This window comes from Siphateles boraxobius, unplaced genomic scaffold (assembly GCF_051911475.1).
Source record: "Siphateles boraxobius isolate OS27281-9 unplaced genomic scaffold, OSU_SipBor_1 65, whole genome shotgun sequence".
NCBI lineage: Eukaryota > Metazoa > Chordata > Actinopteri > Cypriniformes > Leuciscidae > Siphateles > Siphateles boraxobius.
Genome location: NW_027509192.1, coordinates 16,580,555 through 16,601,849, shown reverse-complemented (window position 1 = coordinate 16,601,849; position 21,295 = coordinate 16,580,555). Strand labels below are relative to the sequence as shown.

The following is a 21,295-nucleotide window of genomic DNA, read 5'->3' as shown; positions in this document are numbered from 1 at the left end:
TACAAAGAAAGAATACACTTGAAATATTGCTAAAATTGTAATTATTGTTGTAATTGTAACCTATTTGTAATTGGTTACAATTTCTAATTGTAATATATATATATATAATTTATTTTATCCTCGCATTCTTTGGTACCCCCTTACACAACTGTGTGAAAGGCTCATTGTGCAGCTCATTATGCGGCACATGTCATTGTTTTCTCAGGTGTGAACACGCCTCCACACATACTGCCTTTCCAAACAAAAAGTGTCTTAAAAAATGTATATCAATGTATTGTTTTATGTAAATGATTAGGCAGGATGATTTTCAGATCATTTTGAAGCAAAAATTCTAGGCGACAACACCCATTAGTCAAAAGTATTGTGGACACGTATTTAGTATGTGTTTGTGGCCTTATTTCAGAAACTTTAAGTTTTAGTTTTTTCAATAACCATGCATAAACAATATTCTCTCAAAAATCCAAACATGTACATACATGTTGCTCACATATTACGGTACCCCTGTTTGTGCTTAATAGAGTGTAATGACATCTTTGCCATAGATATGTTTATAAGCAACTGAAAAAAGCACAAATGTCAGGGCATGTCAAAACATCTCAAGGACCCCAAAAACACCTTAGACCCCAGAGGGTTAACAAGTACCTTACTAACTGTTAATAAGCAGACATTAGGAGTTTATTGAGGCAAGAGTCCTAGTTAATAGTGAGAACTAGACCCTAATCTAAAGTGTAACCATATATATATATATATATATATATATATATATATATATATATATATATATATATATATATAAATAATGGCAGATTTTCTCATCATCACTAACTCTGAAGTAGATTACATCATACAAAGACGTCCAAACAGGCCAACATCAGACATCCGAGAGCCAGACATAAGGCTGTTCAACATTTTAATAATTGACAACAGAAAGCATTGCGATAAACCACTTTGTAACACAAGATGAAAATGTTACATGAAAAGATGCAGCCATGACCTGAAGTCAGTCCCTCACTGCAACGGTTTCTAATTTTACCTTCAAAATACCTGTGAGAAAAAAACGGCATGTTCTTGACTACCAAGTATACAACACAAATACTGAAAACCACCTCATCAATTTCAGCGTCAGTGGTGCTTATGTTTTGGGACCGATAAAAATTCTGTGCAAATTCTTGGTTGTTTTAATGTGGCTTGGATGGGTTTAAAAAATAGAAATGCTCTTACCGGTGGCTGAATGGTGTGGTTCTCTTTACTGAGATGGTGCACGATGCCTGAGATGCAGAGCGGGCCAGCAAAGCCAAGAAGATCCGCCAAGAAACGGTAGGTGATGCTGAGGAGCAGAGGTCTTCCGAAAGCCTGTCGCAGAGCCGTCCAGATCCACTTGGAGCCCAGCGGCTGAGAGCCATGGGGCCTCTATAGGTAACAGAAAAATAGTCAGATCAGCATTATTACATTTTTATTCATGTTTGTTATTTCCAGGTGAGTTTACATTTTAATTTTAGTTTGTTTTTTTAAATTTTGTTATGTTAGTGCTTCAGTTAATCAATCTTATTTCAGTAAGTTGCCAAAACAACCATTTTTTCCATAAAATATTTATACTTTATTTTATTTCCGCCTTATCTCAATTAACAAAAATGTTTTTAACAGTTTTACTTTTAGTTAATGATTATAACCCGGAGACATATGAATAGAATCAAGATTTTCTTGAATGCATCTAAATTATTCACTGGACTACACAGGTGGAAGACATAATATCTCTGTTTGAAAACCTAGTGAATGTGACGCAGGCGAATTCGGAAATGAGGGAGAGATGGATCAAAATCTGTAGGTTTATTAGAGTAGCAAGAGAATACAAATAACTCCAAACGCTACAAAACAAAAATGCAGGTAAACAGAACTGAATGTAACAACAGCTATAGAAAGATAATACCCGACAAACCACATGGGAAATACAATGTCTATATATACAGACAAGCTAGACAAGCTAACAAAGGTATCAACACACCTCTGGATACAATCAAATGAAACAAAAGTACTACAAAAGGTACTATAAAACTAAATCACAGGGAAAAGGAAACTAGAAATACAACATAAAAGTCTTGAAAAACAGGGAACATGCAACAGTGAACTTGATAAATAATTCTTCTACATAGTCAGCTACCTTCTAAGACAAGACTAATCAATGTTATACATAGGAAGTAACTCAAGCCATTGTTCTTGTTGATCTGGATGCCATGATGTGAGTTAGCATATTGCTAATCTAACTATGGGCTTCTTGAAGCATAAAACATATAAATCACACACAAATACAGAGTTGCCAACTTTTGAGTTTTGCTCAGGGTGAGATTTGTTGACGTTGGGGTTGCTACTGTATCACTTGCCGTTTGAACTCACGTGCTACAGCGATCTGCCACATTTAAAAGCGCCAAAACATTGGAAAAATATAGACAAAATCTGAAAGCTGAGAATTTGTTCGATATCAAAAGTAACCTTCTCTGTCTAGTCTGTCGGTGTCAGTGTCCTCTTTGTCCACGATTCGGAATTCGCAATTCGGAAATTAGTGCACATGAGTGAAAAAAAAAAAACAGCACAGAATAATGTCTAATTTAGCGTGAGATTTCTTTGTTGAGCGTGAGACCGTGAGATTGAGGCTGAATGCGTGAGTGTCACGCCATATGCGTGAGAGTTGGCAACCCTGCAAATACAGGGTAAAACTGACCTATTTTTTATTAAACTAAACAATTATATCAATATGTTTTTGTATTGAATGAGATACAAGTACATTTATAGACATATCTCTCGACTATAATTACTTTAATTATACTTTATAGACATATCTCTCGACTATAATTACTTTAATTATACTTTAAAGGCAAACATAATGCAATGTTTTCAGAGAGTTAATGTTAAATTGCATGTTAATTGCTTTTAAATGAAAACGTGTTATAGTTGAAATTTATATTAAATGCAATTAGCTAATAAGAGCACTTTTTTAATCTTTATTTGTAATTTCTTAATTACTTCTATTGTCAAATTGAAATTTGATTAAAGTGTACTGACGAATTTACAGACAATAATTTTTGGTAAACTAAAATATATTTTAGTTATATTTTATATGTGCTTTGTTATGATAGTCAACTTATCAAAATAAGTGTAGGCTACTTCTTTAAGGCAAAACTAAATTATACTTAAAACTTAAATGTATTTAAAGAGAGTAGACTGTTTCTTTACACATTTATTTCATTGTTATAACATTACCTGCAAGTACAGTTTAAAAAAAAAAAATACTTTAAGATCTGATACAAACGTACATTGACATTCAATTCAAGCGCACTTCTTTTCTTTTTTTTTTTACAAAGGTGAGTTTGTCGCAATACACAAGGACCTTGCATGCTTTATCAGCAAATGATATGCAAATTTGCAATTTAGACAAAATTAGGTATCACAGAAGGCATTTATTACGGTACTGCCTACATTTAGTAGCAATCTTTGCTTTGAAGTCACTACAAATTAAAATGCTGTTTAGATAGGCAGCTGTCTAGCTTTTTTCCTCTTACTAAACAGCTGCTTATGGATTATGATTAAAAAACTGAGAAATTAGGAACGTCCTTGTGTTTTGTTATCTTTGTGCTTAAGGAAATGTCACACCTTGTATGCAGTAACTAAGTCAATGTAAAACCCCATTTATAACATCTACACAAGTGTATTTCAGAAACATGTAGGACATGGATTGATTTTATCATTTGGGAATTGATTGGATGGTGAAAAGTGGGCGTTATATACCAAACCGTGAACTATTGCACCAGAGGATGGAATCAATCATATGTAGCATTTATCATGTCCTTTACTAATGGAGCGCATCACATGACATGTGACAGATGTCACAACGCACTCGCACGTGACAACTGTCACGTTACGAACTCTCACAAAATCCTTTTACCTGGAGCTTAACACATAAACTGCTAACTGCATACATCACATGCACTTTATTCCCATGAACACAAAGATACAAAGGTCTTTGACTCAGCGGAGGGTCAAAATGTCACTATGTTCACAAGCCCAAATAAAGATTATTGGATCATCTTTCATCCTCTATGCTCATTTAAGTAGTATTCCACATCTGTCTTGCTGTGGTTTGTGACGTACATGACTTTTCACTTCATCCTCATCATCATCAAAGAGAGAGCAGCAATCCCCAAATCCACAGAGAATAGACTACCGAATATGTGTGTGTGTGTGTGTGTGTGTGTGTGTGTGTGTGTGTGTGTGTGTGTGTGTGTGTGTGTGTGTGTGTGTGTGTGTGTGAAAGAGAAATCATTTAATCATTAACTTATGAGTCTTTGATTAGAGGAAGTATGACTATTTATGAAATACTGAAGTACTTCAGCATTATTTCTGCAGTAGGTATACTATGCACAGCATGTGATTTTTAATATTTGTTTTTTCAAAGTTATCTGGTCTTTAATAATGTTCCCAAAATGTTAGCACAAAAACGTCTCAGGTTACGCATGTAACCCTGGTTCCCTGAATAGGGAACGAGATGCTGCGTCGAGACGTAGTGGGAACGCCATTGCATGATTGCGTCGTGAATTGAAAAGATTATAATGTCCGCAACACTGCTACTTACTCCCATATTTTAATAAAAAAGGCAACGTTTCGACCCTACTGGGTCTTCTTCAGGCAATTCAATTGCTGATTGCGTCGTGAAGCACGTGTATTATCAGTCCAATGGAAAGACGTCGGTGGGTGACGTCATCGACCAGGAAACTATAAAGCACACCTGAAAACAAACCGCGCTATCTTCTGAAAAAGCCGATGCAAGTCGATCACAGGCATGCAGGGAGTATGGCAGGGCGATGCTGTGTCTCGTTCCCTCTTCAGGGAACCAGGGTTACATATGTAACCTGAGACGTTCGTAATAACAAATGCCTGTTCTGTGTGAAATCCATGCGCACACTAAGAAGCAAGCACCCTAGACCCTGGAGTGGAGCCTAGATCCAAGTTAGGGCTGCACGATTTGGGGAAAATATCATATTGCGATTATTGAGGTCAATATAGCGATTGCGATATACGATTGCGATATAATAAACAAATGATTTCATGAGTCAACTTGCTTGGTTCTAAAGCGAAATGCACACACAGATTAGTGATAATTCTGAAATGTGTATTTCTCAACAACTAAATGATTGATAACACCTATAAGGATCAATAAGCCATTGATGTCTGGATAAAAATGCCCCCCTCTGTGACTCACAGAAAAACTTTCTGTGAGTCAGTCAAAACATTCACATGCAGCGCGCTCTCTTTTGACTTGCCGTGCATGAATGGTTTAAAAGCATTTGCACGAATAAGAGCGGGATCATGTAACAATAGCCAAAGGATGACAGAAAAATAACAGAGGTTGCGTTAATTGCGTTAACAGCCCTAATTGATTTATTCCTGGTAGAATGGGCCTGGACAACCAAAGGTGAAGGCTGACCAGCCGCTTCATAAGCAAGTGAGATAGCCTCGACTATCCACTTGCTTATCCTCTGTTTAGATGCAGGGTAACCTTTTCTAGGTGAACCGAAACAGACAAATAGTTGATCCGATTTATGCCACAGGGCAGCTCTGTGTATGTAAGCATCAAAAGCCCGAACAGGGCACAGCAGATTAAATTAGATTACTCTGGGGTCGCTGGCATGTTTTGCTCGATTTTTTTCATATAGCAGCAAAATAGACCTAAAATACTCCATCATTTTTGGTCATACAGACTTGAGAAATATGAAAAAATAAACTGTGAAATGTCTACTTTTTTATGTGTCCACTTACAATCGAAATAAAACATTGTGCTTTTGTAAAATAAAGAAAATAAACAGGATGTGCTGTCTGGCTCTCTGTCACCGTGGACTAAGGCTGGGCGATAAATCGATTTTATCGATTAACTCGAATGTGTAGTTTACGCCGTTTTTTTTAATGAAAATCGTTTTTCTCTTTAACAACCGCCGACGCTCCCATCTGGGCTTCCGTAGTTCTGACCGGGCTCAGCGCTTGCCATAATAGAGATACACAAACAACATGGCAAATGAGCAAGACCTGCAGGGCTGCCAACTCTCATGAGTTCACTGTGAGAGACGCAATTTTGTCACTTTTTACACGCTCTCATGCCACACATCCATTTTCTCACGCAGAGAAAAAATCGCGAAGCAAAGAGGACACTGACAGACAAGATTACTATCGATATAAAACAGATTCTCACCTCTCAGATTCTGTCAATTTTATTACGAAATTCCAACAATAAACACCGCTTTGGCGCTTGTAAATGTGACGTGAAAGAACGCTGGCAGATCTCAGTTCAAGCGGCACGTGAACCGATCATCTGTTACTCTTACTACTAACTTACCGAAATTTAATAAAATCGATCGATCAGTGTTTTTCAACCACGGAAAGATGTCCATAAAATAGCTGGAGAACAACATATGTCACGTAACGTTACATTTATTTACTCCCGACAAGGAGACGGGAGTCGATAAACAGTCACAGCTCAATACACGGGGAATCAAAAGACAGTAGATAAACGCTTGGTAATGTTAGCCGGGGCAGAACAAGACTTCGCAAAGTTTGTGAGTCAGAAGGCAGTTTATATAGAGGAGAGAAGTGGGAACACCTGTGCAGATAATTAGACCTAGGTACGGGGCTTGTGGGAAATGCAGTTCAATAGTCTGGTGAAGGTGTTCTAGGATGAGCGGAGAGAGCCACAGAGGTGCGATCTATGACAGAGCCCCCCTCCTGCGAGCGGCTCCGGAAGCGAGGACCAGTGCGGCACCGAGGTCTTCCACGGGGTCTTGGGGCAGGTCTTGTGGGGTGGTTTTGATGAAACTCGGTGGTAAGTGCGGGATCCAGTATATCCTGTGATTTAACCCAGGAGCTTTCTTCTGGACCATACCCCTCCCAGTCGATCAGGTACTGTAGCTCCCTGCCTCGGCGTCTTGAGTCGAGAATCTCCTTAACTCGGAAAGCCTCCTCGCCCTCGATGATTATAGGAGGGGAGCTTGCCTCCGCAGCCTCGTCCTGGTCCCTCTCTCCACTCGGAACTCCGGCAGGTTTGAGCAATGAAACATGAAAAGTGGGAGATATGCGGTAAGTGGATGGCAATGCTAGACGGTATGAGACTGGTGTAATTTGTCTAAGAATCTTAAAATGGACCCACGTACCTAGGACTTAGCTTCTTGCTGGGAAGACGAAGACGGAGGTCCCTGGATGACAGCCATACCCATTTTCCCGGAAGGTAGTTAGGTCCCCCTCTCCGGTGACGATCAGCCTGTTCTCTGACTCTGCGAACTGCTCGTTGAAGGTGTACGTGAGCATTATTCCAGGTCTCCTCACTTCTCTGTAGCCAAGCGTTAATGGCCGGGAGATCCGTGGGTTCCCCAGACCAGGGAAACAGAGGGGGTTGATAACCTAGCACACATTGGAAGGGGGTGAGGCCAGTAGAAGGTTTGCACAATGAATTCTGGGCGTACTCGGCCCACATGAGAAAACGGCTCCAATCCTGCTGATTTTGATGACAGTATGTACGTAGGAAGCGGGTGAGCTTCTGATTTAACCTCTCTACTTGCCCGTTGGACCGTGGGTGATAGCCAGACGTCAAACTGACATTAATGTTCAGCTGAACACATAACGCATGCCAAACCCGAGAGGTGAACTGGGGACCCCTATCTGATACGATATCCTCAGGTAATCAGTACAGTCTGAAAACCTGTTGCACTAAAGCCTCTGCTGTTTGTAAAACTGTGGGTAGTTTGGCCAACAGAATGAATCTGCAAGCCTTCGAGAATCGATCAACCACGGTCAGAATGGTCGTATAATTCTGTGAGGGAGGTAGATCAGTTATAAAGTCAATAGCAATGTGCGACCACGGACGTTGTGGTACAGTTACGGTGGTCAGTTAGTACCGTGAAGGGCAGATGAGCTCCCTCCAACCAATGCCGCCATTCTTCCAATGCTGCCTTCATTGCCAGAAGTTCCCTGTCACCTACATCACAGTTGCGTTCAGCTGGAGTAAGTTTGCGAGAATAATAGGCGCAGGGGAAAAGTTTAGCTGGATTACCATGCCGTTGTGACAATATAGCCCCGATTCCTGTATTGGAAGCGTATACTTCCACAATAAACTCTCATTCAGGATCTGGGTGGTGCAGAAGGGGGGCTGTAGTGAATTTCTCCTTGAGCTGTTGAAATGCTGCAATACTCTTGGATGACCACTTTAACTGATGTCCTCCACCTTGAAGTAGGGATGTGAGAGGTGCTGCGGTGATGCTGAAATTTCTAATGAACCGACGATAGAAGTTGGCAAAGCCCAGGAAACGTTGTCAATCTTTCACATTGGTGGGCTGTGGCCAATTTACAACTGCTCGTACCTTGCCGCTGTCCATGGTTACCCCCTCAGCACTGATGATGTAACCCAAGAAGGTAATCTGTGTTTGGTGAAACTCACATTTTTGTAGTTTGGCGTACAGTTGGTTCTCAATGAGGCGTTGCAGCACTGCTCTTACATCTCACACGTGATCTTCAAAAGTCTCAGAATAGATAAGTATATGATCAATGTAGACGATGAGGTTCTGATTGAGCATGTCTCGGAAGACCTCGTTGACAAAGGACTGGAATACGGAAGGACTGTTGGCCAGCCCGAACGGCATAAAGTAATATTCATAGTGCCCAGTAGTGGTTGAAAAAGCTGTTTTCCACTCGTCTCCCTCTCTGATCCGAATGAGATTATAGGCGTTTCGCAAATCCAACTTTGTGTAGTACTTTGCGGTACGTAGCTGTTCGAGAGCAGCTGGAACTAAAATGCAAAGGATAGCGAAACTTAACGGTGATATCATTGAGGCTGCGGTAATCAACACAAGGACGCAATCCTCCATCTTTCTTTTTCACGAAGAAGAATCCGGCTGAAGCAGGAGAGGTGGATGGTTTTATGAATCCTCTGGAAAGCTGTTCCTCTATGTAAGTTTTCATGGCTTCGGATTCGGGCTTTGAGAGAGGGAAAATTCTTCCTCGTGTGGGAGTGGCTCCTGGGATGAGATCAATAGCACAATCATGGGATCGATGAGGACGAAGTTGAGTGGCTCGGCTCTCACTGAAGGCTAGAGAAAGATTGTGATACTGAACAGGAATCTTCGGCAGATCGGGACTCTCAGAGTGGATGGAATTTGGAGTGATTTTGGTAAGAGAGTGCAGACATTCTTCTTGACAGGCTTTAGACCATTGGGTTATCTGCTTCTCGGTCCATGAAATTACGGGATTGTGCTTCTCCATCCAGGGTAAACCAAGAATGATGGGGTGTCGTGGGGATTCAATCGTGAATAGTTGAATGAGTTCAGCATGAAGAGTACTGGTGTGTAAGATGACTTCTTGAGAGATGTATTGGATCTCTCCTGTTCCCAACGGGCGCCTGTCTAACGCTGCCACAGCCACCCGGGATTTACATGGAAGAAGAGAAAGATGATGAGTTCTCGCGAAAGACAGATCAATGAAATTACCTGCAGCTCCAGAGTCTACTAAAGCGGTGGTATCAACAGTCTCATTATCAAAACACATAGTAACATCAAGTTCAAAGGATTTTGAAGAACTGAAATGAGAACTCACCGCAGCAGAATCTTGGGAGATGGGTCGTTTAGGACAGGTTGCCCTCATGTGCCCGGATTGTCCACAGTACAAGCATAAGTGATTGCGTAATCTTCTCTTTCTCTTCGGGCGTTAGGCGAGTGTAGCCGATCTGCATGGGTTCGGTTTCTTGACTAACGGCTGGATATTCAGTGATTCTGTGCATCTGCGGAGCTCGCCGAGCTCGCATCAAATTGTCAAGACGAATGGACAGATCCATGAGCTGATTGAGTGATTTCCCCTCATCCCGACATGCCTGTTCCTCCGCTCGCCATGACCACGCTGTGTGTGGACATGCGCACAACTTTTTTTTTTCATAAATAAATCCGCGGATCACGTGTGTGCCGAAACGAAGATACCACTACATAGGACAGTGCGTTGAATCTGACGATGCGAAAAGGTCAACTTGAGCTTGACTGAATTTCTCACAAAGGAACTTCACCACCTCGGGTTTAAGTCTCCATTCCCCGGACCTTAGCCCCTGCCTTGACAGAATATCCTCTCCCTGGTTTTGATGCCCCGTAATATAAACTGACCTGAGAGACAGTAATTCCCCTTGGGCCCATAGGAGGATCTGATGAGCCAGTTTGCAAAGGTGACGTGACCTCAGATCCCCCTGATGAATGATATAAGAGGCAACCGATGTGTTGTCCGTGCGGACAAGCACATGTTGACCTATCAGGTCTGGCAGGAAGTGCTTGAGAGCACTAAACACTGCCATCATTTCTAGTCGATTTATGTGCCAGGAAAGTAGATGGTCCTGCCATAGACCTTTCGCCGAGCGACCACTCGTGATCGCCCCCCAACATGTGAGGGAAGCATCCGTCGATAGCGTCATGCGTTAACAAGAAGCCCCCAACACTGGGCCTTTGGTGAGGAACCAAGGTTTGTTCCACATGACTAAGGCACGTAGGCATCTCCGTGTGACCTTGATCATGGGAAACAGATTTCCCCTCGGAGAAAACCCCTTGGTTCTGAGCCACCACTGCAGGGGTCTCATGTACAGAAGGCTAAAAGTTATTACGTTGGATGCAGCTGCCATGAGACCGAACAGTATTTGAAACTGTTTCACATTGAGTGACTGGCCAAGTTTTACCCCATTTATGGCTGAGAGAATTGAAGTGCTGGTGACAATTGTGCGACAATCGTCGAATCCCATACCACACCTAGAAAAGTGGTTCTCTGAGACGGGAGGAGCACACTCTTCTTGGTGTTGAGCCTCAACCCCAGCATCTTCATGTTAGACAGAACAACATCTTGATGCCGAACTGCCATCTGCTCGGACTGAGCTAAAATCAACCAATTGTTGATATAATTCAACACGCGGATGCCCTGGAGTCTCAGGGGAGCCAGAGCTGCATCCACGCATTTCGTAAAAGTGCGGGGTTATAAACCTAGGCGGAATGGAAGTACCCGATATAGGAATGCTTCGCCCCCGGAAGCAAACCTCAGGAACTTCCTGTGATGTGGATGAATGGATACTTGGTAGTACGTGTCCTTCAAGTCTATTGTGACAAACCAGTCCTCAGACTGAATCTGTGACACAATATTATTTGAGTGTAAGCATTTTGAACTTGAGTTTCTGAACCCTGCGGTTTAGTTCGCGCAGATCTAGAATAGGACGCAACTCCCCATACTTTTTTGGAACAATGAAGTAATGGCTGTAAAACCCTGACTCCCTGCTTGGAGGAGGAACCTTTTCTATAGCCCCCTTTTGTAGAAGAGTCTGTACTTCCTGCTCCATAACCAGAGCCTGCTCGGGGTCCACTATCGTAGGGAGGACCCCTATAAATCTGGGTAGACGAGAACCAAACAGAATTCTGTAACCCTTTTCTATTGTATGCTGGAACCAATGTGATGTATTTGGCAGTAGTTTCCACACTGCCAGAAATTCTACTAAGGGAAACAGTCTCTTGAGACTGGTCTCTGGATTTGGTCGAACAGCCACTTCGGTGTTCTGTAATGGCGAACCGGCAGGGAACAACCGAACTGACTGTTCTACCACCCTCCTGGGAGGATCGTTGAGATGTGCAGACACCTTGGCGCCCTGAAGTGGCGAACCGGCAGGGAACAACCGAACTGACTGCTTTACGACCCTCCTCTGAGGATTGTTTGGGGACGCTGACACCTCGGTGCCCTGAAACGTCGAACTGGCAGGGAACAACCGAACTGGCAGCGCTGCGACCCTCCTCAGAGACTCACCCCCCCGAGTGTGCCGAGGAGACATGGATTGTCGAACCCGTGCCCTCCCGGAGGAGACCACCCTCAGAAGTCTGATAGCCTTGGCGTCAAGACGACTTTTTCGAAGCATTTTTAGAGATAATGACAGTCCTCAGATCTTGTCTACCTCTAACAGGCTTCGACTGCGACCTTCACCCAGGCCCCCTGATTGTGGAGGAGCCCGAGTGGCGACAATTTGCTTTTGCTGCACTCTGTGCTGCGAGGAGCTTGTAGACGGCCGAGACTGCCCCCGCCCAGCAGTCTCAGGGACATTAGTTCGGCGGGAAAGAAACTTCTGGAACGGCGTTGATTGCTTTTTTGGCTCCTTAGATCGATCAATGATAGACTTAGACTTACTAGCCGAATAGACTTGAAGGCGAAAGCGGAGCGTCCAAAAGAACAGATCTGTCTCTCTCTTAAATATCAGATAAATTCAACCATAAGTGTCGCTTTGTGGCCACCAGGGCTACCATAGAACGGCCAACTGATTTGGCCGTCTCCTTGGTGGCCCGGAGAGACAGATCTGTTGCACAACGCAATTCTCGAATTGCGTCAGCGCTGACTTTCCTCACAATCAGCCATGTCCCTAAGCAGATCACCCTGGTATGCTTGCAAAATAGACATAGTATGCAAGCATGCAGCAGCATGACCTGCTGCCGAATACGCTTTACCCACCAGCACTGAAGTAGCTTTTAATGGCTTGGTGGGCCTTTAACACCGGGCCTTTTAATGATGACTCTGACTCGGGAGAGAGATAGCTCACAAGCGTCTCTTCGGCCCGAGGCATTGTCATATAACCAAAATCTTTAATCCCCATAACATTGCTATAATTAGATGTCTGAGGATTAAAAACTCGAAATGAAATCGGTTTATTCCACAATTTCGACACCTCAGTGTGGAGATCGGGAAAAAATGGCAGACCCAGGCGAGGAGGCTGTGATCTAGATGGTAAATACCTTTCATCTAGTAAACTGTTTATAATCACACTGTTCCTCGACTGAGTAAATCTAATGTGATTGACTCAGTCAATTGTTTAATTTGGCAACAGCGCGAGTCACAACCTCCATAATCTCCTCAACAACAAGGGTATGAGATGGCGAACTCTGATAATCCCCTGCATCAATGCTGACGACATCCAATTCCTCAGAACTGGATAAACGCAGCATTGGTGTCTTATCCCGGGGAGAAGAAACCACAGCGCTCGCTCCTCCCTGAGATAAGACACTGGATCTGGCAGGTGAAGGCTGAGATAGGGCTGGGCCCATCTCAAACCCCGCTGTCAGATCCATTTGCAAACCCCAAGATGTGCGTCGCTGCTGTGCCTCGGCAGCAGCGGGACCCACACCCCGGGGAGCGCGCACCGAACCGTCCTCCTCAAAGAATGCTCGGTAGGAGTGGAGCATCTTCACGGACATCTTCTTGCAATGCTCACAGTCAGCTACCTCGAGAACTGACTAAGCAAGCTCCACTTCCAAACAAGCAACACAAAGCAGATGTGTGTCCCCACCCATGATAAAACGAGGGCAGGGAACAACACAGCGCTTAAAATCTTGCTTGTATGCCATATACATATATATATATATATTACTGTGAAATATTGTGCTTGCAATGACAGACAACAATAAATAGACAGGTACAGTATACAGAGAGAGCTTGTTGAAGCCACAGAAGCTAGCGCGGTCTGTTTTCAGGTGTGCCTTATCATCGACCAGGAAACTATGTCTCGTCTTTCCATTGGACTGATTATACATGCTTCACGACGCAATCACGTAGGGGTGTTCCCACCACATCTCGACGCAGCTCGAGTTCCCTTGAAAGGTAACATTATTTATACATAGTTAATGGAACGTTTGTCTAACGGTTTTTAAATGTTACTATTGTTTTAGAACTTTCAGAGAAAATTAAAAAATAACTTTCCCATAATGTTTGCAAAATAATAAAATGGAATGTTCCCTTATGCCTGGCTCACACTACAGGAGTTTTAAAATCCTAACCGATTTTGAAATCTGGTTGCACCACACACTTAAGGAGAATCTTTGCAGATTTTCTTCCCTCAAATCTTAAACATGCTCACACTACAAGATTTGAAAATCGTGGCGCATCACACACTACAAAATGTTAATAAGATTATCATGCCAGATATGATTCCACCATGATCACGTGATCTCACGCAACAGATAGGAAGCGGAAAAGTGGATGTAAACTAAATATCTGTCCTTCAGATCAAGTCATATTTGAAAAATATGCCGTGACCAAGGAAAGCGAAATCTTTAAAAAAAAATCATGCTTTTAACATTTAAGGATATTTCTAATGAATGGCGTCATCTCTATGAGGTGACGTGTAAGCTTCAGCGTTGCCTTGCCCATGCGCCGGAATGGGCAGCTGAGCCTTATAAAGTGGAGCTCAAAGTTAAAATTAAATGTTAAAATAATTAACAGCTTGTTTCGTTACATATATATTAGAATGAATCCGAATTTCTTTGTTAATTCAACGGAAATGTATGACTCACTCAAAGGCAGTCTCTTGCCGCCACCTAGTGGCCTAACTGTGTAACTGGACTGAGTGACAGCCTGTCTATAATACGCAGAGACGAGCATTGACGATACTGGTGAAATATCAGCAGAAAGCCTCTTGTTTGGTGAGATTACAGGATCGTAACTAACTGTTATATAACAATGATCTAACAAGCTTGTGTCAGGTTTATGTTCTGTTATACTATGTGGACCCTTATTTTCACACTGTTTACTCCACTTTCTTTTGTTTCGGTTTCATTACTGAACATGTACTATTCTTCGTGCCTGCTGACAACAGTGTAACACTTTTATTTAGCAATACATAAATAAATAAAGATAATAAATAAAGATAATACCGCATTTCCTTTTTTACAGTCTATGCGCATATCACGCTGATGAGTCACTCAAAATTACCTCATTCCTTCACCACGACAGCCCTACTTGTTTCTTATTGGCTATTGTGACAGTACTGACGTAATCACAATCTTGCTCATCCCGATAAATATCAAACATGTTTGATATGATCGGGGCGAGCCCGATTTGTGTGAGAGCAGATCAGGAGGTGCAAGATTCGATCTGTGAACGCCTCACATTACCAGATAATCTGCGCCGAACATCGGAACCGATCGAGGTCCTCGACAAGATATTTTCTCCGATTCTCGGGAGGGGGAAATCGGGCATAAATCGGCCTAAAACTCCTGTAGTGTGAGCCAGACATTAATGTTCACATAACCAAGATTTTTTGTTTTGTTTTGAACATTCAGAAATAATTTTCATAATGTTAACAAAACATTCTTAGAACATATTTTCATCAGCTGGGATGGGACTACACAGAATGTCTGGGACATTAAACAACATCACAGCGAACAGGGAAATCTACATTTTAATCGTGCCTTTGCAAACTATTATAACTCAAATTTTCAGTGAAAATGTTATACAGAATGAAAAAGTTGTCGGAAGCTTAATGACTGTGACACTGACTTCATGCGACCATGGCATACTTTTTTTTTCTACGTTTAGCTTTTTTTTTTTTTTTTTTTTTTTTTTTTTTTTTTTTTACTTCTGGTGGTTTTATGATTAACAAAATGTGTAAGAACCATAAACTTTCTTTGGTCCAAGAGTCTCTTATCCTATATACCCTTGTAACAAAAAAAACTGATATTTTGCCTGAAAATAGTAAAAGTAAAAATATAAAAAAATATATAAAAAAATATGACAGTTTCTTAAAATGTACCTTCTGGGTTTCAAAGGCTTCGCGGAGCCTCAGGTAGTTTGTTAGAGCTCTCATAGCGATTGGAAGCCTGCCAATGACCTTCAGGTCGATGGGGCGTCTGTGTGCTGAAGTGATGAAGGTGTTCATCCACCAGTATGTGCTTTTGGACAGCAGGTTTACAAACGGCTGCAGGAATCGAACCCCCAGGTCCTGTAAATCTTCTGGGGGTTTCACTTCAGGGGCGTATGCGAAACACATATAACGCTGTAGAAAAATGTGAGAAAACCTTGTCAAGTCTCAACATTAAAGTACAGAAATTAAAGGGGTCATGTCATCATGACTAATCAAATCAAATTTGCCTTGATCTTTTGACATATAAAAAGGCCTTTGTACCATTAAAACATCCTGCAAGTTTCATAGCTTAAAACACCCTCATTATAAACAAAGCATTTATTTAATCAAACTCCAAAAAAAACTCCACATGCTTGCGTCTGCTGACAACAGGACAAATGGAAGAATCAATGAAAGCATAAAGCAACATTTGCTTTGCAAACAATGTGATCCAGAGATAATCCACAAAAAAATACTCATGGAGAAATATGTTATCCATATTATGTAATTTCAAAACACAGCTCTCTGCACCATCATACTGCAGTTATTATGAGATGCATTTTCATCTGTCATTAATAAATAGGAAATATTTAAGCCTATAAAATATCAGTCATATGCCTTCACAGGACCAGATTTATGCAGCTTGAAAATTCTACCAAATATCACCTTTTGTGTTTCACAGAAATAAGTCAAGTTGGAAAGACCTAAGGGAGAGTACATAGTCTGTATTTCAGACAGATACAACTTTAAAACCCAGATTTAAGTTCGGACTGCATTAAGAGCTTCCCGAATTCCCTGCAGTCTGTCAGGCTGACAAAGCAGACTTTTGTATTATCCGAGACTGTAATAAGAGTATATTGCAAGAAGATGAAAGCCAGAGGCTGAAGAATAAGAATGGATAATCAATGACTAAGAATACAAATCACAGACACACAATCATTACCCTCGTCATGATGACATTGATCTCCACGGCCAACAGCAGACCGTATAGCAGGGTGAGTAAGCCAGTGATCCCGAACCGCAGCTGTCTCAGCCCAATCCCATGCTCCGTGTACTTGGCAAACTTGATCGTTTTAGAGACAAATGCCAGAACCCAGTAAATGAGCAAAGCTGTGAAAGCAAAATAAAACAAAGTAAATATAATGTGTAAATAAAATATATCACATTCTCTACACACGTCAGTACAAAAGGCATCAGTCTCTGCTGGTTTTGCTCAACACGCAAAACTTTAAAGTGCCGTTATTAAGCTATTTTAACAGTTCCTAATTTTGTTTTGGAGATCTCCTACAATACGTTTACATGCATTCATAACATGCAGTGCAGCATCGGCTCTTTTCTCACAGTGTCTGAAACTGTTCGATAAAGGATTCCGTCTCTCTAAACCCCGCCTTTTTGAGAGCTTCCTCTGCTCTGATTGGTCAGATGACCCAGTCTGTAGTGATCGGTTTACCGTATTAATTTGAGCCCTCATCCCTTGGAAGTGAAACAAAGTATATTTGCTTTTGCAGCGCAGAAAACAGCGTCTTCTTGACATGTCGACAACACGAACCAAACTCTTCAGGGCTCAGCTACAACTACAGTGTTGGAGGGTCAATGTAGAGTAGTTTGTTGGTAGGCAATGAAGACCATAGGTCGGCATTATGCACATTTGTTACAAACCAATGTAGGTTTGTGCAGGAAGTAAGAATTAGTTCTTTCTTTTGGGAGACAAAAATTTCATTTATCTGCCCTTTCATTTTTTAAACTTCGCAGGCCTTTACAAAAAGCTGTATTACACAGTATATAAAAGGGTAATATCCAAAAAAAGCATAATTGGGGCACTTTAAAACGGCTTCACACTCCAGATGTTCAATGACGGGATGATAGATAAGGTCAGAGACTTTAAAGAGGCCCTGCCATTCTCAGAAATAGTACAGTCAAGGAATGGGATTGTAGGGCTGAAACTTCAATCTCGAGACGTTCAGATGATTTGAAGTCATTGTGACAAACTATTTTACTCTGGAAATGATATTTTAGTTAGAAAATAGCATTAAACCCACCAAGTCTGTAGCACTGCAATGCAGTCTGATTTCTAGAAATATGGGATCTGTGTGAATGTAGCTGTTGCAATTCAAAACATATTCCAAAGTACTCATACTTCTTAAATGTACATGCCACATCCAAATAAAAGAAAAGTTAATCCTTAAAAAGCAAAACACACTATAAAGTCGACACATACTAATGAGTAGTTTGGGGAAGTTGGAGGTCTCGATGTTGTGGTAGTAGATGATTGATGTAATGGCAGCCATGAAGGCCAGACATGATGGCATATAGAGGTGCAGGTGGACCGACTGATTAAACCTGAAAGAGAGAGACCGTATTAGATATAGAACAACATTTCCAATTCCATGAAAAAATAGGCTATATGATACAGTCTGGTGTACACAGTACACGAAAAAATTAATTATATACATACTGTATTTATAGATATTTTTGCATTAAAAAATTATATTTTACACATCTTTTGGAGTGTGACATTTTAATTACAGTCAAGTTGATTTGGTTTATACTTTATTCTCCAGATTTTCCTTTATACTTAAAGTAACACCAGGTAACTTTTGCTCTCGGGGTCCCCCTACAGTTGGGAAACAGTATTGTCCTCTACTACTGTCATCGTGGATTAGTTGACAACCATGATAGCCCTGAACACTGTAGGAGGAGGTCACATGCAGGTGTTCTGCTTGCGTCGCGTGTGAAATGTCTTCATCCCAGGTACAGTGGCATATATTTCAGCATGTCATATGAATATAATTTCATGGGTTTTATTTTTTTTCTAACGAAAAATGATCGCGATGATCACGTTTACAAGCCAGTGTCATTATAGTAGCCTAGTCTATTGGTTACCGTTTTACTGAATCTATATGATACTTCAATGCAATGTTTGAGTGGTAGATAATAACCATATATCGTCAATATTATAATATCAAGCTACCATAAATAAATCTGCAAATTTAACAAATCGATTTGCATTATAGCTTGAGGCAAGACAAATAATCATTACCTGATTCATGAAGATAAACGGAGGATAAGATAGCTTCCGTAACATAGTCAGGCAGACAAAAAAACACCCCAGACTACGGAGTTTCATTGGTTGTTGCGTTAAATGTTACCCAGATACAATAGTGCTATTTTCTGATTGGCTAACAACACCAGACGAACAACACCAGAGGAGACGCGCTTGAATTCATGCCTGTTCCACAGTGAGAGCGGCGCGGCCAGAGTTTTGGGCGCTGCGGCATATTAAATATATTACAAATAGTTTTTCAGCGTGAGAAATACAATGTGTGGCGGGAGAGCGTGACAAAAGACCGAAATGAGTGACTGTCACGCTCAATGCGTGACACTTGACAGACCTGCGATTTTAAGGAAGTGGGGGTGCCTTTTTTAAAGAAATCAATACTTTTATTCAGCTAGGACACATTAGATTGATCAAAAGTGACAGCAAAGCATTTAAAATGTTACTTTCTTTTTCACGAGTTCACACTTACATCAATTAAACAGAGTAAAGATTATGCGTATTTGGTGTGCTGTCCGGGGGGAGAGCTCCGAGCTCGGAATTTTTGCCCGAATCCAGAGTGCTCCCCCCGTTGTTGTAAGAGTATTAGGACTAGAAGTGAGGAGATGGAGTGGTGGAGGAGGGATGGTGTTAAACTGTCAACGAACAGAGGTAAGTTTGCTGTATATATACACCGCTTAACTGGTTGATTGGGTTGATTAACAGAGTGTGCTCCACTCGTGTCTATAGGTTTGATCATCTGAATGTGCTCCACGTGTGTTTAATTAGGTTTAATTATCTGAACGTGCTCCTCCCGAAATGAGACATTTTTGTAAACCGCTTGAGAGCGCTAGTATGGACTGAGAGCGTTTTGAAACGAAATACCGGTTTCAAATGTATCCAGATTAATGAAGACATAGCCTTAATTGTCATAAAAATCTGTCATTTGAGCCTATGTCTAGGGCATGTTCTTGACAGGCGTAATGAGATTCACACAGACTGACAGAAAGACAGATAGATCTCACCCATCAGACACGATGCCCTCTGCTATTTCACACACGACGACGAAGAGCAGGATGAAGGTGAGGATCCAGCGGAGGTTGTGTCCGGGGAAGTGCAGCCAAGTGCTGTGATGGATGTGCACCTTGGAGCTCTGACTCCCCCAACCTACAATACAATGATTAATAATCTGTTCGTGACTTACAGCAATATATTTCTCTATGTCGGGAAGTGATGTAAACTATCCTCGAGGAATAAATTGTTTGTCCATATATCATCATCTCAACTAAAGAACATCACATACGCATTTGGCCGGTGCTTTTGCGATTTTGCACAGCTCCTTTGAGCAGCCCTAATGCTCCATGTACTTTTTTGTCTTTTTAACGGTCTTATTGTTGTGCTTTTGTGGTGTGTCTATGTTGTAACTCTTGTAGCAATCTCTCTAGATCCAAAACAAATTTCACCTTGGGGAGACAAATAAAGTTACTTTTGACTTTGACTTTTATGCAAACTTTTTATGTGGGGCAATTTACCATGTGGCAAAGGGAATAGCTTGTTCCACATCCAAATCAGTCTGATTTGTTGCAATAACTGGGAGAGATTTTAATCTTTGATATCCAGAAGAACTGGATATTAGGGAAATGGAGAAGCTGATTTGAAACAAACAACAACAAAAACATGTATTGTATATTTTTGGGAATATCATGCATAAAATGTCAATTTGAGACGGGAATTGTATAGATTTAATGATTCACTACCAATTGTTTTGCTAACTTATTGTATTTATTCTGTTGAGATTCAAACAGAACAGATAACAAGATCAAAAAAATCAGAAATACGTTTAATTCTTTCAAAAATTACTTTAAACAGACTGCTCCAACTGATTAATAAGTGTTTTTGATTCACTAAAAAGAAACAAACCATAAGAGATATTTCTTTTGGAATCGGACTATTGAATCGCTGTTTATTTTGCAACATTGCAGCTGTCAGTGGGATTAAAGTTGTAAAAATCAATCAATAGAGGTGAAATAGAACCGTTTCTGAATAATAAGTGATTCTTGGCTAGCAAGCCTAATGTCTGTATTGATAGATATCACTGAAATAGGCGTTCTGAAAAAGTCAGGGTTGTTGTGCCCTTATGAAAATAAACCATGGTTTTATTATAGTAAAAGTGTAGTAACCATGTTTTTCGGCAGATTGATAACCATTTGTATAACCACAGTTTTACTACAAATACCTCAAATATCATGGTTAAACTATGTTTGTTTGTTTTTTGTAGTAAAACTACTGTATGGTTAATTTTTGTAGCGCAAAAGTGTTAGCCAATCAGCTCTTGGAGTGAATAGGGACGGGGCTTCTTGTTTGACCAAACAATGGGCCCTTTTCACAGACTGATGACACGTTTCCACAGTTATATTTGAATAACTGTGGAAACACAGTTACACAAAAGAATTTATAACACTATACATATAATTTTACTTTGTAATGTGTTAAATATGAATATTTTTGTTACACAAACTCATCACTTCAGAAGTCCTTTATTAACCCCCCCGGAGCAGTGTGGA

The 21,295-nt window shown here is 41.1% G+C and overlaps 1 protein-coding gene across 1 annotated transcript in view; it reads right to left on the bottom strand.

The window, feature by feature from the left end:
- Nucleotides 1–21,295, bottom strand: part of abcc8 (ATP-binding cassette, sub-family C (CFTR/MRP), member 8) — a 92,231-nt gene that overhangs the window by 65,335 nt on the left and 5,601 nt on the right. The window contains exons 3-7 of the mRNA XM_077211307.1: nucleotides 19,757–19,898; nucleotides 17,916–18,037; nucleotides 16,641–16,807; nucleotides 15,608–15,850; nucleotides 1,222–1,410 (exon numbers count right to left, since the gene is read on the bottom strand). Coding sequence (XP_077067422.1) covers nucleotides 1,222–1,410; nucleotides 15,608–15,850; nucleotides 16,641–16,807; nucleotides 17,916–18,037; nucleotides 19,757–19,898 — 863 coding nt within the window. The remainder of the gene's footprint in view (nucleotides 1–1,221; nucleotides 1,411–15,607; nucleotides 15,851–16,640; nucleotides 16,808–17,915; nucleotides 18,038–19,756; nucleotides 19,899–21,295) is intronic.